This window comes from Rhinoderma darwinii, chromosome 6 (genome assembly GCF_050947455.1).
Source record: "Rhinoderma darwinii isolate aRhiDar2 chromosome 6, aRhiDar2.hap1, whole genome shotgun sequence".
Classification (NCBI taxonomy): Eukaryota; Metazoa; Chordata; class Amphibia; order Anura; family Rhinodermatidae; genus Rhinoderma; species Rhinoderma darwinii.
Genome location: NC_134692.1, coordinates 114,600,042 through 114,617,497, shown reverse-complemented (window position 1 = coordinate 114,617,497; position 17,456 = coordinate 114,600,042). Strand labels below are relative to the sequence as shown.

At 39.2% G+C, this 17,456-nt stretch overlaps 1 protein-coding gene and 1 long non-coding RNA gene across 2 annotated transcripts in view; one reads left to right on the top strand and one right to left on the bottom strand.

Moving 5' to 3' along the window:
• LOC142655674 (uncharacterized) overlaps positions 1–17,456 on the top strand; it is an 80,648-nt gene that overhangs the window by 9,618 nt on the left and 53,574 nt on the right. The window lies entirely within an intron of this gene.
• Positions 1–17,456, bottom strand: part of CPPED1 (calcineurin like phosphoesterase domain containing 1) — a 113,270-nt gene that overhangs the window by 91,811 nt on the left and 4,003 nt on the right. The window contains exon 2 of the mRNA XM_075830135.1: positions 15,204–15,422. Within this exon, the coding sequence (XP_075686250.1) occupies positions 15,204–15,422 (219 nt within the window). The remainder of the gene's footprint in view (positions 1–15,203; positions 15,423–17,456) is intronic.

Below are 17,456 nucleotides of genomic sequence, written 5' to 3'. Positions count from 1 at the left end.
GTGTCCAAAAGTGGTTAAGATTGGGCACCATTTATCAGTGCGACACTGGCCACACATCTGTGAATTATTTATTTAGCGCATTATTATATCCTCTTATTATACCCTGATGTACTCTGCACAGATTACATATGCCCCCACATTATAAACTGAAATACCAGTAAAACCCCAAACAGAACAACTACCAAGCAAAATCTGCGCTCCAGAAGCCAAATGGCGCTCCCTCCCTTCTGAACCCTACAGTGTGCCCAAACAGCAGTTTACTTCCACAGATATGGCATCGCCATACCCGGGATAACCCTCTGAACATTGTATGAGGTATTTGTCTTCAGTGGCACAAACTGGGCACAACATATTGTGCACTAAAATGGCATATCAGTGGAAAATGAAAATTTTCACTTTGCACCATCTGCTGCGCATTAACACCTTCACGCGCCATGACAAAATAGCCTTTTGAAATTTTCTTGAAAATGTAAGAAATTGCTGCTAAAGTTATAAGCCTAGTGTCGCCCGAGAAAAATAAAAGGATGTTCAAAAAACGATGTCAATCTAAAGTAGACATATGGGGGATGTTAGCAAAAATTTTGTGTGGTATAACTGCCTGTCTGAGGGTATGTTCACACAGAGTGTTTTCGTCCATTTTCGGGCCGTAAATGCCCGAAAAACGGCCGTAAAATCGGAAGCAGAACGCCTCCAAACATCTGCCCATTGATTTCAATGGGAAAAACGGCGTTCTGTTCCGATAAGCTTTTACGCCTCGAATTACGCCTGAAAAGACGGCTCCATTACGTCGGCAAACATCTGCCCATTGCTTGCAATGGGTCTTACGATGTTCTGTGCAGACGAGTTGTCATTTTATGCGTCGCTGTCAAAAGACGGTGTGTAAAATTACGGCCGCGTCAAAGAAGTGCAGGACACTTCTTGGGACGTAATTGGAGCAGTTTCTCATTGACTCCAATGAAAACCAGCTCCAATTACATCCGTAAAAGACGCCACGAAAAACGCGTGCACTTGTAAAAATGTCTGAAATTCAGGAGCTGTTTTCTCCTTATAAACAGCTCTGTAATTTCAGACGTATTTGGCGTTGTCATGTGAACATAACCTAATAGTGTGTTTATGTGACTGCACATAACGCTATAGCTATATCACTATCTGCAGAGTAAATGACTGGGGAGAAGTGTATGACGCTGATTGGTCACTGATTGGTCAGCGTCATACACTCCTCTGTACAACGCCCACGTGGTCAAAAAGTAAAAACACGCCCAGTTGTCCATTGAGAAACTATTATTATTATTATAGTAATGTAGTATTGTTATAGTAATGTAGTATTATTATAGTAATGTAGTATTATTATGGTAATGTAGTATTATAGTAATGTAGTATTATTATAGTAATGGTGTATTATTATAGTAATGTAGTATTGTTATAGTAATGTAGTATTAGAATAATGTAGTATTATAGTAATGTGGTATTGTTATAGTAATGTAGTATTATTATAGTAATGTAGTGTTAAAGTAATGTAGTATTATTATAGTAATGTAGTATTATAGTAATGTAGCAGTATTATAGTAATGTAGTATTATAGTAATGTAGTATTATAGTAATGTAGTGTTATTATAGTAATGTAGTATTATAGTAATGTAGTGTTATTATAGTAATGTAGTATTATAGTAATGTAGTATTATAGTAATGTAGTATTATAGTAATGTAGTATTATAGTAATGTAGTATTATAGTAATGTAGTGTTATTATAGTAATGTAGTATTATAGTAATGTAGTGTTGTAGTAATGTAGTATTGTTATAGTAATGTATTGTTATAGTAATGTAGTATTATTATAGTAATGTAGTATTATTATAGTAATGGTGTATTATTATAGTAATGTAGTATTGTTATAGTAATGTAGTATTAGAATAATGTAGTATTATAGTAATGTGGTATTGTTATAGTAATGTAGTATTATTATAGTAATGTAGTGTTAAAGTAATGTAGTATTATTATAGTAATGTAGTATTATAGTAATGTAGCAGTATTATAGTAATGTAGTATTATAGTAATGTAGTATTATAGTAATGTAGTGTTATTATAGTAATGTAGTATTATAGTAATGTAGTGTTATTATAGTAATGTAGTATTATAGTAATGTAGTATTATAGTAATGTAGTATTATAGTAATGTAGTATTATAGTAATGTAGTGTTATTATAGTAATGTAGTATTATAGTAATGTAGTGTTGTAGTAATGTAGTATTGTTATAGTAATGTATTGTTATAGTAATGTAGTATTATTATAGTAATGTAGTATTATTATAGTAATGGTGTATTATTATAGTAATGTAGTATTGTTATAGTAATGTAGTATTAGAATAATGTAGTATTATAGTAATGTGGTATTGTTATAGTAATGTAGTATTATTATAGTAATGTAGTGTTAAAGTAATGTAGTATTATTATAGTAATGTAGTATTATAGTAATGTAGCAGTATTATAGTAATGTAGTATTATAGTAATGTAGTGTTATTATAGTAATGTAGTATTATAGTAATGTAGTGTTATTATAGTAATGTAGTATTATAGTAATGTAGTATTATAGTAATGTAGTATTATAGTAATGTAGTATTATAGTAATGTAGTGTTATTATAGTAATGTAGTATTATAGTAATGTAGTGTTGTAGTAATGTAGTATTGTTATAGTAATGTATTGTTATAGTAATGTAGTATTATTATAGTAATGTAGTATTATAGTAATGTAGTAATGTTATAGTAATGTAGTATTATAGTAATGTAGTATTATAGCAATGTAGTTTTATTATAGTAATGTAGTGTTGTAGTAATGTAGTATTATTATAGTAATGTAGTATTATAGTAATGTAGTATTATAGTAATGTAGTTTTATTATAGTAATGTAGTATTATTATAGTAATGTAGTATTATAGTAATGTAGTTTTATTATAGTAATGTAGTATTATTATAGTAATGTATTGTTATAGTAATGTAGTATTATTATAGTAATGTAGTATTATAGTAATGTAGTATTATTATAGTAATGTAGTGTTATAATAATGTAGTATGTTATAGTAATGTAGTATTATAGTAATGTAGTATTATAGTAATGTAGTATTATTATAGTAATGTAGTATTATAGTAATGTAGTATTGTTATAGTAATGTAGTGTTATAATAATGTAGTATGTTATAGTAATGTAGTATTATAGTAATGTAGTATTATAGTAATGTAGTATTGTTATAGTAATGTAGTATTGTTATAGTAGTGTTATTATAGTAATGTAGTATTGTTATAGTAATGTAGTATTATAGTAATGTAGTATTGTTATAGTAATGTAGTATTATAGTAATGTAGTATTGTTATAGTAATGTAGTACTGTTATAGTAATGTGGTAGTATTATAGTAATGTAGTATTATAGTAATGTATTATTGTTATAGTAATGTAGTATTGTTATAGTAATGTGGTAGTATTATAGTAATGTAGTATTATAGTAATGTAGTATTGTTATAGTAATGTAGTATTATAGTAATGTAGTATTATTATAGTAATGTAGTATTGTTATAGTAATGTAGTACTGTTATAGTAATGTAGTATTATTATAGTAATGTGGTAGTATTATAGTAATGTAGTATTATTATAGTAATGTAGTATTATTATAGTAATGTAGTATTTATAGTATAGTAATCTAGTATTGTTACAGTAATTAGTATTATTATAGTAGTTCAAATAACTAAATGATTAACAATAATTTTGTATGGTATCAAATTTGAAAGTAATGCGGCCCGTCAACTTCACATTTTTTCTATGTGCAGCCCATTCACCCGCCCGAGTTTGAGACTTCTGCCCTAGACTCTATAAAATAATTACCTGGCTTGATATTGAGAACATTAGTTTAAAGAGGTTTTCTCACCACTACAATCCCTGTCAATATGCCCTATTAGGAGATATCATAGATGGGGGTCCCCGCTCGGACACCCGCTCTATATGTCACAGAACGGAAAGTAACCCTGTAAGAATGGCTCTGCCCGATGCGTGCATGCCCCTGCCCGATGCGTGCATGCCCCTGCCCGATGCGTGCATGCCCCTGCAGAGGCTGCTGGAGGAAAAAAAAAAGTGATCCCCGAATTATTTTTAAAAAAGGTTTGTCTTTATGAAACTATCCCTTTAATAGCTGAGCTGCCTGCTGGGGCTACTATGATGAGCCTATAGAAAAATGATAGGGTATTATAACGTATATCGCTTTATTATTTTCTCACACACATCTTGTCTTTTTCACATGAAATCTGAATTTTCAACAAAATGTAAAAAGTTTTCTTCTCATTTTTATTTCTTCCTTATTTTCTATAGCTACACATCACTAAGCTTCATACTAGATAGGAAGTGAAACCAGGTTGCGTCCGGTCACATGGGACATATCAGACAACATGGGAATTAAATGCTGACTCTGAGGCTGGAATCACACGAACGTGGCGTTTTGCGTGCGCAAAAACCACTTGACAGCTCCGTGTGTCATCAGTGTATGATGCGCGGCTGCGTGATTTTCGCGCAGCCGCCATCATAGAGATGAGGCTAGTCGACGTCAGTCACTGTCCAGGGTGCTGAAAGAGTTAACTGATACTTACCGAGAACTTCCCTCCCGGCCGTTACCTTGGTGACGCGTCCTTGGTGACGCGCCTCTCTTGACATCTGGCCCCACCTCCCTGGATGACGCGGCAGTCCATGTGACCGCTGCAGCCTGTGCTTGGCCTGTGATTGGCTGGAGCTGTCACTTGGACTGAATTTTCATCCCGGGAGGTCAGACTGGAGGAAGAAGCCGGGAGTTATCGGTAAGTCAGAACTTTTTTTCTTTTTACACGTTCATGTATATTGGGATCGGAAGTCACTGTCCAGGGTGCTGAACCAGTTTAACTCTTTCAGCATCATGGACAGTGACTATCTCCTGACGTTGCGTATTTTTTGCCGGGTTCGGTCAAAACGAGTTCGGCTGAACCCGGTGAAGTTCAGTTCGCTTGTCCGGGTTCGCTCATCTCAAAGACACTCCGTTTGGATGTTTGTAAACAGAAAAGCACGTGGTTTTCATTCATCCTTTTGACAGCTCTTGCGCGAATCACGCAGTTCGCACGGACTTCAATGGGTGCGTGATGCGCGAAAAACGCCGAAAGAACGGACATGTCGTGACTTTTTTTCAGCACGCTGAGTAAAAATCAGGCACATGTCCGCACGGCCCGATAGACTAATATAGGTCCGTGCAACGCGCGTGCAAATCACGCGCGTTGCAGACGTTTTTCCCGTTCGTCTGAATAAAGCCTAAAAGCAATAACCCAACTGCTAAGCTTACTAGTACAAATCAGCTGCAGGTAGAGTTAACTCCTTAACCCCTTAAGGACGCAGCCTAGTTTTGGCCTTAAGGCTCAGAGCCCATTTTTCAAATCTGACATATTTCACTTTATGTGGTAATAACGTCGGAATACTTAAACCTATCCAAGCGATTCTGAGACTGTTTTCTCGTGACACATTGGGCTTCATGTTCGTGGTAAAATTTGGTCTATATATTCAGTGTTTATTGGTGAAAAATTGCAAAATTTTTAGAAAATTTTGAAAAAATAGCATTTTTGTAATCACAGGAATAGGGAAACCGACAAGTGAGCCCTAATCTACCCGCCACTCAGTCCCTGCCTACTTGCAACGACCCGCCCTAGGCGACGGGGTACAACTGGGCGACGGTCCCTACACTCAATAAGTGCACGACAGACAACAGACAAGGAAACACAGAACAAAGGGAAACGGGGCAGTTGCCCACGGCGACACTGTGAACAACAAGAGTAGTAAACGAGCCGAGTCAAACCAGGAGAGTACGAGGTGCCAAACGTAGAGCAGGAGAGGAGTGAACAAGCCGAGTCAAACCAGGTGTGTACGAGGTACCAAACGCAGAGCAGAAGAGTAGTCAGTAAGCCAGGATCAATACGAAGCAGGGACAAGTAGTTCAAGAAGCTGCAGCAGGGCCAGGAAACCAACAGAGAAGAATCACAAGCAAGGAGGAACAGGAAAGGCAGGTATAAATAGACAGAGGGCGGGAGCTAGCTCCGTCTGGCCAGGCTGTGATAGGCTCTCCCACTCCTAAGCCTGCCAGCCTGAGTGGTGGAAGATGGAGTCAGTCTCACAGACATAGAAGCAAGTGCACACTGATTACCTATGGGCGTGGATACAGAAGCTGTGCCTGGCAGATCCTTAACAATTTTTCAGAATTTAAATACATCTGCTTGTAAAACAGACGGTTATACCACCCAAAATAGCTACTAGTTCACATTTCCCATATGTCTACTTTAGATTGGCATCGTTTTTTGAACATTCTTTTATTTTTCTTGGACGTTACAAGGCTTAGAACATAAACAGCAATTTCTCATATTTTTAAGAAAATGTCAAAAGCCTTTTTTTTAAGGTACCTCTTCAATTCTGAAGTGGCTTTGAGGGGCCTATGTATTAGAAACCCTGATAAAACACCCCATTTTAAAAACTAGACCCCTCAAAGTATTCAAAACAGCATTTAGAAAGTTTTTTAACCCTTCGGGCATTTCACAGGAATTATAGCAAAGTGGAGGTGAAATTTGCAAATTTCATTTTCCTTACTGAATTTCAATTTTATTCAATTTTTTTTCTGTAACACAAAAGGTTTTACCAGAGAAACACTACTAAATATGTATTGTCCAGATTCTGCAGTTTTTAGAAATGTCCCACATGTGGCTCTACTGCGCTTGTGGAATAAAACACAAGCCCTAGAAGCAAGGAAGCACCGAGTGCATTTTGAGGCCTCTTTTTTATTAGAATATATTTTAGGCAGCATGCCAGGTTTGAAAAGGTGTTGAGGTGCCAAAACAGTAGGAATCCCCCAATCGTGACCCCATTTTGGAAACTACACCCCTTAAGGAATTCATTTATGGTTGTTGTTACCATTTTGACCGCACAGTTTTTTCACAGCACCTATTTGAATTGGGCTGTGAAATTAAAAAAATTTCATTTTTTCCAATAAAATGTCATTTGTGATCAACATTTCTTATTTTCACAGGGAATAAAATGCCCCATTTTGTTGCCCAATTTGTCCTTAGTGCGGCAATACCCCATTTGTGGTGATAAACTGCCGTTTGGGCCCATTGGAGGGCTAAGAAGGAAAGGAGTGCTATATGTTTGTTGGAGTCCAGATTAGCTGGATTGGTTTTCGGGTGCCATGTCGCATTTGCAGAGCCCCAGAGGTATCAAAGCAATGGAAACCCACCATAAGTGACCCCATTTTGGAAACTACACCCCTCAAGGAATTCAAATATGGTTGTTGTTACCATTTTGACCGCACAGTTTTTTCACAGCACCTATTTGAATTGGGCTGTGAAATGAAAAAAATGTCATTTTTTCCAATAAGATGTCATTTTTTATCAAAATTTCTTATTTTCACAGGGAACAACATACCCCATTTTGTTGCCCAATTTCTCCTGAGTGCAGCAATACCCCATTTGTGGTGATAAACTGCCGTTTGGGCCCATGGGAGGACTCAGAAGGAAAGGAGCGCTATTTGTTCTTTGGAGTCCAGATTTTTCTGGATTGGTTTTCGGGTGCCATGTGGCATTTGCAGAGCCCCAGAGGTATCAAAGCAATGGAAACCCAACAGAAATGACCCCATTTTGGAAACTACACCCCACAAGGAATTCATTTATGGGTGTTGTGACCATTTTGACCCCATAGTTTTTTCACAGAACTTATTTGAATTGGGCTGGGAATTAAAACAAAATTAATTTTTTCCGATAATATGTAGTTTTGGCTGAAAATTTCTTATTTTCACAATCAACAAAATAACCCATTCTGTTGTGCAATTTGTTCTGAGTGAAGCAATTCCCCATTTGTGGTGATAAACTGCGGTTTGGGCCCATGGGAGGGCTCAGAAGGAAAGGACCACCATTTGGCCTACTGGGGATTTTCTGGTGCGAAGTCATGCATGCAGAAGCCCCTGAGGTACCAGTACAGTTGAAACCCACAAGAAGTGACCCAGTTTTAAAAACTACACCCTTAAGGCATTCATCTAGAGGTTTAGTGAGCATTTTGACCGGAGACATACACCCCATAAACTGTAATGTGGGTTCTCCTGGATACGGCAATACCCTACATGTGGCTGTTATCAGCTGCCTGGGCACACAGCAGGGCCCAGAGGGGAAAGACGAGGGGGGATAAGCTGTGCGGAGTGCATCAGGGTAAATTATAAACCAAGGGATGTATGATAAGTTTTAAAATACTCTTTCATACAGAGCTCTGGTTTTTCGGGACACGTGTCACATTGATATATTGTGTCCTTCCTTATCCCCCTCTTATAACATACTTTGCACCTCTTTTGACTTTTTCTCTTCTTGCCAGTTTGGGGAACTTCTCCTGGAAAGTGTTGCCCTGGTACGATGCGTGTGGCCTCTCTTCCAGAAGTACTGGGTGCCCGCCCCCCTTCTTGGTCCCTAAAGATTAGGTTCTTGATAATCACCTCTTGAAATTCAAGGAAAGTTCCCCTCTGGCCTGCATATCGACGTAGTACGTACATATTGTACAAAGCCATCGGTATGATGTGCACGGCCAGAATCTTATACCACACCGCATGGCGCTGTAGGGCTTCAGGACTTGATCTGACAAGTCAACCCCACCCATGTACCTATTGTAGTCCAGGATGCAGTCTGGTTTGGGGGTCTCTGTACTGGTACCTCATACTGGTACATGGGTATTGGTGTTGCCATGTATTGTTGTCAATACAACGACATCTCTCTTGTCCTTGTACTTGACACAATATGTTGCTACTAGATTGTGCCCTGCTCTCACCCCTTCTTGTTTGCCCAAGCAGAGTCTTAGAGAGGCCTCTCAGATTTCTTCTAGCAGTGACGCATGCCGCAGTACTTCTGGAAGCGAGGCAGTTGAAAAGTGGGACGCTGGTATAAAAATTATCCAGTTAGAGGTGGTGACCCTGGTCCAGCAGTGGGTGCACCAAATCCCACACAATTTTTGCATTAACTCCCAGTAAGGGGGGGGCATTCTGGGGGCTGAATACTGCTGTCCTTCCCTTCATATATCCTAAATCTGTAGGTATACCCTGATGCACTCTCACACAGCTTATACATCTTCACGCCATACCTTGCCCTCTTACCCGGCCGGTACTGGCGGAATTGAAGCCTCCCTTTAAAATGTACCAAGGACTCCTCAATAGAAATACACTTCTCAGGGGTGAATGCTTGTGAAAACCGGGCACTGAAACGGTCTAATAGGGTCTCCGTTTATACAAACGGTCAAAACTGGGGTCATCTCGGGGTGGGCACGGCTCATTATCAGTATAATGTAAGAAGCGAAGTATTGCCTAATTTATTTATTTTTTTAGGTTCCAGTTCAGTTCTGAAGCTGCTTTGAGGGGCCCATATATTAGAAACCCCTATCATACACCCCATTTTAGAAACTAGACCCCTCAAAGTATTCACAACAGCATTTAGAAAGTTTATGAACCCTTTAGGGGTTTCACAGAAATTAAGATCAAAGTAGAGGTGAAATGTAAATTATTTTTTTTGTCAGAAAATCCTTTTTATACCATTTTTTTTTATAACACAAAAAGTTTTATCAGAGAAACGCAACTTAATACGTATTGCCCAGATTATGCAGTCTTGAGAATTATCCCACATGTGGCCCTAGTGCGGTAATGGACTGAGGCACCGGCCTCCGAAGCAAAGGCGCACCTAGTGGATTTTGAGGCCTCTTTTTATTCGGCACCATGTCCGGTTTGAAGAGGTCTCGTGGTGCCAAAACAGTGGAAACCCCCCAAAAGTGACCCCATTTTGGAAACTAGACACCTTGAGGAATCCATTGTAGTTTTCTTGGGGTGCATGCAGCTTTTTGATCAGTTTTTATTCTACTTTTAGGTGGCGTGGTGACTAAAAAACAGCAATTCTACTATTGTTTTTTTATTCTATTTTTTTACAGCGTTCACCGTGCGCTATAAATGACATATTCACTTTATTCTGCGGGGCGATACGATTACAGCGATACCAGATGTTTATAGTTCTTTTATGTCTTATGGCGTTTGCACAATAAAATACGTTTTGTAAAAAATCATTCACTTTTTGTGTTACCTTATTCTAAGAGCTATAACTTTTTTATTTTTCCATCAATAAAGCCGTGCGAGGACTTATTTTTTGCGTAACGAACTGTAGTTTCCATCAATACCATTTTTAGATACATGCGACTTTTTGATCTCTTTTTATTCCATTTTTTGGGAGGTGAAGTGACCAAACAATTGTGATTGTGGTACGGTTTATTATTATTTTCTTTTACGGCGTTTTTACCGTGCGGGATAAATAACGAAATAATTTTGTAGTTCAGGCCGTTACGGACGCGGCGATACCAATTATGTATAGTTTATTTGTTTGTTTATATATTTTTATTAATAATAAAGGACTGATAAGGGAAAAAGGGGGATTTTTACTTTTAAAACTTTTATTTTCTTATTTTTACACATCTTTTTTTTACTTTTTTTTTACTTTATTGCTTTGTCCCACTATGGGACTTGAGGGCAGGAGGCCCTGATCGCTAATCTAATACACTGCACTACATGCGTACAAAGCTACGTCTTATTGTACCTTTTTTGTACTCAAAATTTATTTCTGCAAAAAAATATGAAATTTGTACATTTCACCTCTACTTTGCTTTAATTCCTGTGACATGTGTAAAGGGTTAAGACATTTTCTAAATGCTGTTTTGAATACTTTGAGGGGTGAAGTTTTTAAAATGGGGTGACTTTTTTGGGGTTTCTAATATATAAGGCCCTCAAAGCCACTTCACAACTGAACTGGCCCCTGTAAAAATGGCCTTTTGACATTTTCTTGAAAATGTGAGAAATTGCTGCTAAAGTTCTAAGCCTTGTAACCTCATAGAAAAATAAAAGGATGTTCAAAAAACGATGCCAATCTAAAGTAGACATATGGGGGATGTTAATTAGCAACAATTTTGTGTGGTATAACTGCTTGTCTTACAAGCAGATACATTTAAATTGAGAAAAATGCAAATTTTTGCAATTTTTCGCTAAATTTTGGTGTTTTTCACAATTAAATACTGAACATATCGAGCAAATTTTGCCAGTAACTTAAAGTCCAATGTGTCACGAGAAAACAATCTCAGAATCGCTTTGATAGGTGAAAGCATTCCGGAGTTATTACCACATAAAGTGACACATGTCAGATTTGAAAAATGAGGCTCGGTCAGGAAGGTCAAAAGTGGCTAAAGAGGGAAGGGGTTAACATCTGCCCAAAGCATTTTTACATTAGGCAGACAAATACTGTAAATCTATGCGTCACCGGGACAGCCCAATAATAGTTTATAGCAACCTCTGATCCCAATCCGGTTCTGCATGTAACTCAATGTGTAATAAACAAGATGGTGTATTTCTAAATCATTTCTCTCCCTATGTGATCACTGAGTATTGGGCAGGACCACTTGTAAATCCGCTGCCCTGAGATTCCATACAATGTCCCTATGACAATGCTGGAGCACAGTGCAGAAAGCAGCGAAAGACATATAGCCATCAGGCTTATAACCTCAACTAAAATCTAGTCTAAAGCCCAAACCAACAGTTATTTTTTCCAACTCTCCATAAACATGCAGATTTGGCTCTGCCGTGCGTGAATGTTTATTTAAACAAAGAGAGGAGAATTATCTGCTGCCAGACATGCCTGGCAGTGGCTTATCACCTGTGGCAACGAAGGATCGTGCGTTTTAAAATTCAACCTGCTTGATGCGTCTTTCCAGAAACCTCTACCTTCCGGAGGGCGTCAGCTGCCCCTATACACATTAGATCATCAACCGATCCTGCTGGAGTCAGCGGATTCAGCTTAGTTTCATCTAATGTGTATGGAGCAAGATAGTAAAATCGTTTTTTTCGTACACATTATTAATGCATGCCAAAGGGCATTTTGTATAGTTAGGCTGGGTTCACACGACCTATTTTCAGACGTAAACGAGGCGTATTATGCCTCGTTTTACGTCTGAAAATAGGGCTACAATACGTCAGCAAACATCTGCCCATTCATTTGAATGGGTTTGCCGACGTATTGTGCAGACGAACTGTAATTTACGCGTCGTCGTTTGACTGCCTCGGCAAAGAAGTGCAGGGCACTTCTTTGCAACGTAATTTGAGCTGTTCTTCATTGAACTCAATGAAGAGCAGCTCAAGATATACGAGCGTCACAGACGCCTCGTATATTACGAGGAGGAGCATTTACGGCTGAAACGACGCAGCTGTTTTCTTCTGAAAACAGGCTGTCATTTCAGCCGTAAATGCCTGCTATCGTGTGAACATACCCTTATTATGGGAGTACTTTTTTAAAAGACAGTCTCATAACCCTGTGATACTGCCTGAGGAAGGAGCCGATACGGCCCCGAAACACGTCGCCTGTATCTGTACATCATCATTAATAAAGGATTTTGCAATTTGAACCATTTAGTGTTTGTTTTGGCTATGCAAACACAATAATTGAGCCAAAGACTACGCCAAAAGGGGAACAGCTGAACAAAGGACTGCTTTTCTGATAGGTGCACCTGTCTATACGGACTCCATCACTACAACGCTGCCACATAGACTCAAAAACAACCCATTTTTAAACAGAAGCCAGCCCAGCGATCAGCTGAATGCCACAGGTCCGTCTTCACTAACCTCCGATGATCAACTTTTATTGCCCAGGGAAGATGCATGTGGCCAGACACTTAAACTAACAGGGTAAATTTAATATTACACGGCAGCCATTCATATGACTGGCCAACCATGTTCATGCCATGTTGACTAGAACCCCTGTTTGTGAGTGGGGGACCCCCATCTATGTCAGAATAGGTTATGGAAAAGGGTTGTCTTTATGTGACAGCATCTTTAAGAAACACTGCTACTACATTCAAGCAGACAAAGAATGGACAGAGGCAGCACTTCCAAAAAGAGCAAGAGCTATTTATTCACCCATGCAACGTTTCAGTCCAACTGGACTTTTTTCAAGTTGGACTGAAACGTCGCATGGGTGAATAAATAGCTCTTGCTCTTTTTGGAAGTGCTGCCTCTGTCCATTCTTTGTCTGCTTGATATCCAGGACCGCGGACCAGGTCTTATTGAGGCGTGCACCCACTTGCAGTCCAGTGCTGTGGAATCTTCGTTTTGTGCTACCACATTCAGGCACTACAGAATAATTATCTATTAAAAACCCAGTATCACGCTGAATTCTCTGACTATATTATTGTAATTATAAATACTAATTGTGCCATATGACATGAAATAACCTTATAATTAACATTCAAATGAGGGTCCCTAAAATAGGACTTTTCAGTCTTCATGTCTATCTACCTATCAATATTCTAATAGCAAGCCTTATTATATTGCTAGCCCTTTATTTATGATAATTACTAGCGCCTAAGTTATTCTCCAGCGAGACAGAGCCCCTGTGTGTGTTGTGTCAGTTTTTATAGGTACAGTAAGGCTATATATTTTAAATATGTGTCTGACAGATGCTCGTTCGGCCGACTATTTCTTCGACCCCCCCCCCCCCCCTGCATGTGTTCTCTGGGAGAAATAATGAACAAAAGGATCATTATCTAATAATTAAAAAAAGGATCAGCATGTTGAAATTCAACCTGCCCAACCCTTTTCTCCCCGACAAGATGCTCGGCCGCGGCTGACATACATCTAATATGTATGGTCAGCGTAAAGGCTATGTAAACCTCTAAAAAAATACATATATATTTTTTTTTTAAAGAGTTGCATCAGTGTGTTTTGTGTAACTTTGTAAATATTTTTTGTTAAATTTTTTTTTACTTTTTTAGCTACGGCTGCTCTGTATTCTCCATACAGAGCAGCTGTATCTAGCGCTATTCACTGAATCCGTCAGTCCCACAGACCTGACAGGTTCAGTGTCGGCGGGTCCTTCCACCTGTAAACTATCACATCTAAGTTAAGAACATAGATGAGATAGTTTACAGGCGTACACGCAGGACCCGCCGACACTGAACCAGTCACTGAGCGCTAAATTCAGCTGCTCTGTATAAAGAATACAGAGCAGCTGTATCAAAAAATGTAAAACTAATTTTTAATAAAAACTATTTACAAAGTAACGCAAAAAACACTGATACATTGCCTTTAAGTGTTGTAGCAACTGGCTAAAGTAACAAAAATTTTGTAACAAGTCATGAGCCACCTGGTGATAGACTTTCCGGAAACAATCAACTGTGCAAATTCAAGTGCATTGTTGTTGTGGTTGTAGTTTGGTTTATAGGTTTATCAGATCAAAATAATATAAAGAAAAGTTTAATCAAAAATCATTACCTGAACGACCTTTATTGTTTTCGTTTCCAACTCGTAATCAAAAAGGGTTTCCCAGTCCAAAGAAATGGATGGCTTATCCTCAGAATAAACTACCAATATCTCATCGGTCGGGGTCCGAATCTCAAAGAGAGCTGTAATACTGTGAACTGCCGCTACAAGTCTTTCGGCGATTCACAGCATGAGCAGTAAAGGAAATTAAGGGGAAACAGCTGATCGCGGAGGTGCCAAGAGTTGGACCATTGGCCAATGAGATATTGATTTTTTTATCCTGAGGATAAGCCATTAATTTCATCGGATTGGGGACCCACTTTAACCTTAATCACTGCATAAATAAAATGTTATAACACGGACATACCCTTTAAGAACGGCTAGAGGCAGAAGACCGTTACATAGCCAGTCCTGCTCTCAGGTCAGAAGTGGATACAGTTGTATCCAGTCTAGACAATGCTCTGTGAGCTGAACAGCCGGGACAACCTGTAATGTCAATGTGTCCTCTCCACTCTAGTGATTGTTGAGCGTTCCAGCTCACAGATCCTGACAATGCTTGAAGGCGGAAATGCTCTTTAAAAATGGCCACATTTTTCATAAACTGCTAACATTTTTAAAAAAATGTCTTTAAAGGTGTTTTCTTATTAAGCCAGACCCCTTTCTTTATAACCCTATTAGTATATGGGTGTCATAGGGGGGTCGACGCCCCACTTGGGACCCCCCTCTATGAGCTTGTGCAGGTAGCCACTCTGGTGGACTCAGTCGGTTCTAGTTCTAATAGCTGGCTACTGGGGCGACTGTTTTCAGAGAAGGGGTTGTCTTCAGGTAATGGTGACTTATAGTGTATTATGCCTACCTGGCATAGAATGTACAAGGTCTCCGCACAGAACAAGGAACTTTGGTTTGGGACACATCTTATTGATGGCTTTCACTGCCTCTTCTGTTAATTTGATCTCCTCATACCACTCATCTCCTCCATAGTCACTTTCGCCAATTGCCCAAGATTTCATCAGGCCAAACTGTGGATCTGCTCCTTGTATGAAATAGAATGGACCTTTCCACTCCTTCTGATCATCTTCAAAAAGAAGAAAATACACAGCAATGTTACAATATTCTGCAGTAAGAGACCACATCCCCATAGAGCAGCGTGAACAGCAATTACATTACATACTAATAAAAGGCTTCTTAATATTCATCTCCAGGACCTTTAACAAAAAGCCAATTATGAAAAGGCTAGACTTTCTCAAAGAGGAACTTTACTCAGAACGGTACAAATCTGGAAGCCGCTGACCTTTCTATTAAACAAAGTGAAATAATTCCCGGGGCAGTCAATTGTTTGTGTCTTTTCTGCCTTGGAAATAACCCATTCCCTGAAAGAGGTGCAGTGACATGCTGGGAAACCAATCTAACTGTGTATTATTGGTGCCTCCGGCACGGTGAATTTAGTGCATTCTGGGGAAAAAAAGAAGACACATTCTTGATAAATCCCATTGCAATGTCTTTTTTCCTATCTCATCCCCCTATTCCCATTGTGTTACCAGGAGCAGATGAAAATATTCAGTAATAATTTATAACCATTTGTTTCATATATTTCACATCTCTCCTTCACAGAAATAATGCACAAATAACAGAAAACAAAAAAAAAAAAAGAAAGAATTGCGCACACAATGAAGGATAGTAATTAAAAATAAAAAATATAAATTTTATACAGATTGACCTTTTTCTAAGACTAACTTCAAAATTAAAAAATGTATAACATACATTGGGAAAGGGGGGAATAAAAAAAGATAATACAGAGCTGTAGCCTTCAGCCATGTTCCCGGGAAGAATACAAGCTTGTTGTCTTCTTTTTGCACCCTATATGAAAATGATGACGTCATTACAAAGGTACCGTGGTTCCTGCTACTGCGCTTGCCAGTACCTCCACTTGCGATCCCCCGCCAGACCTGACAAAGGTCGTTGAGAGACGCTCCTGCAAATTGGGCGGTATAGCTGCTGTGGCAATTGAACGACGGACAGAGAGTATCATGCATGGGTCCAGTCCTAACCAATAGAACCTTGCATGACACTCTCCGGCCGTGGTAGAGTTGCCATGGAAACCGTACAGCCCAGCGAGCAGAGGCGTCTCTCCACCCCTGATGTCAGGAGAACAGAAGTGGAGATACACTTTAAGGGTATGTTCACACGGCCTATTTACGGACGTAATTCGGGCGTTTTAACCCCCGAATTACGTCCGAAATTACGGCTTGAAAGCGTTGACAAACATCTGCCCATTGAAAGCAATGGGCTGACGTTTGTCTGTTCACACGAGGCGTATATTTACGCGTCGCTGTCAAAAGACAGATAGACGCCCGCGCCAAAGAAGTGTCATGTCACTTCTTCAGACGTAAATGGAGCCGTTTTCCATGGACTCCATGGAAAACCAGCTCCAGTTACGTCCGTAATGGACGTGGCGTTCAAGCGCCTGCACATGCCGTTACGGCTGAAATGACGGGGCTATTTTCTTCTGAAAACAGCCCCGTCATTTCAGCCGGTACGGATGCTGCCGTGTGAACATACCCTAAGGCTCCATGCACACGACCGTATTTTTCATCTATCCGTAAATACGGATCCGTAGTCATCCGTAAATGATCCGCATATACGAAAGTGTGTCCGTAAATACGGTCCGTAGTGCATCCGTATCTACGGATTCACAAAAAACAGGAAGGAATCTAGGGTAATCCCCTGGCGTTGTACAGCAATGCTTCTTACAGATGCACATCCGTTGCCGCCCATAATTACGGAAGCGCCCATGGACTTCTATGGGGAGTCCGTGTCGTAATTACGGACAAAAAAAGGGCATGTTCTATCATTTCTACGGCCCATCCGTAAAAATACAGTAAGGTGTCTGTAGCCCTTAGAAATTAATGGGTCCGTAATTACGGATGAAAAATACGGTCGTGTGTATGGGGCCAAGTGCAGTGATGATAGCACAATGATGTACCTTGCATATAGGGTGGGAAAATGTCAGGAGCTTGGCGTATCTGGTCAATCCCTGTGAATATGTCCTATTAGGGCAAAAAGGAAGTTAGGCCCCATGCACACCACCGTATTTTTCATCCATCCGTAA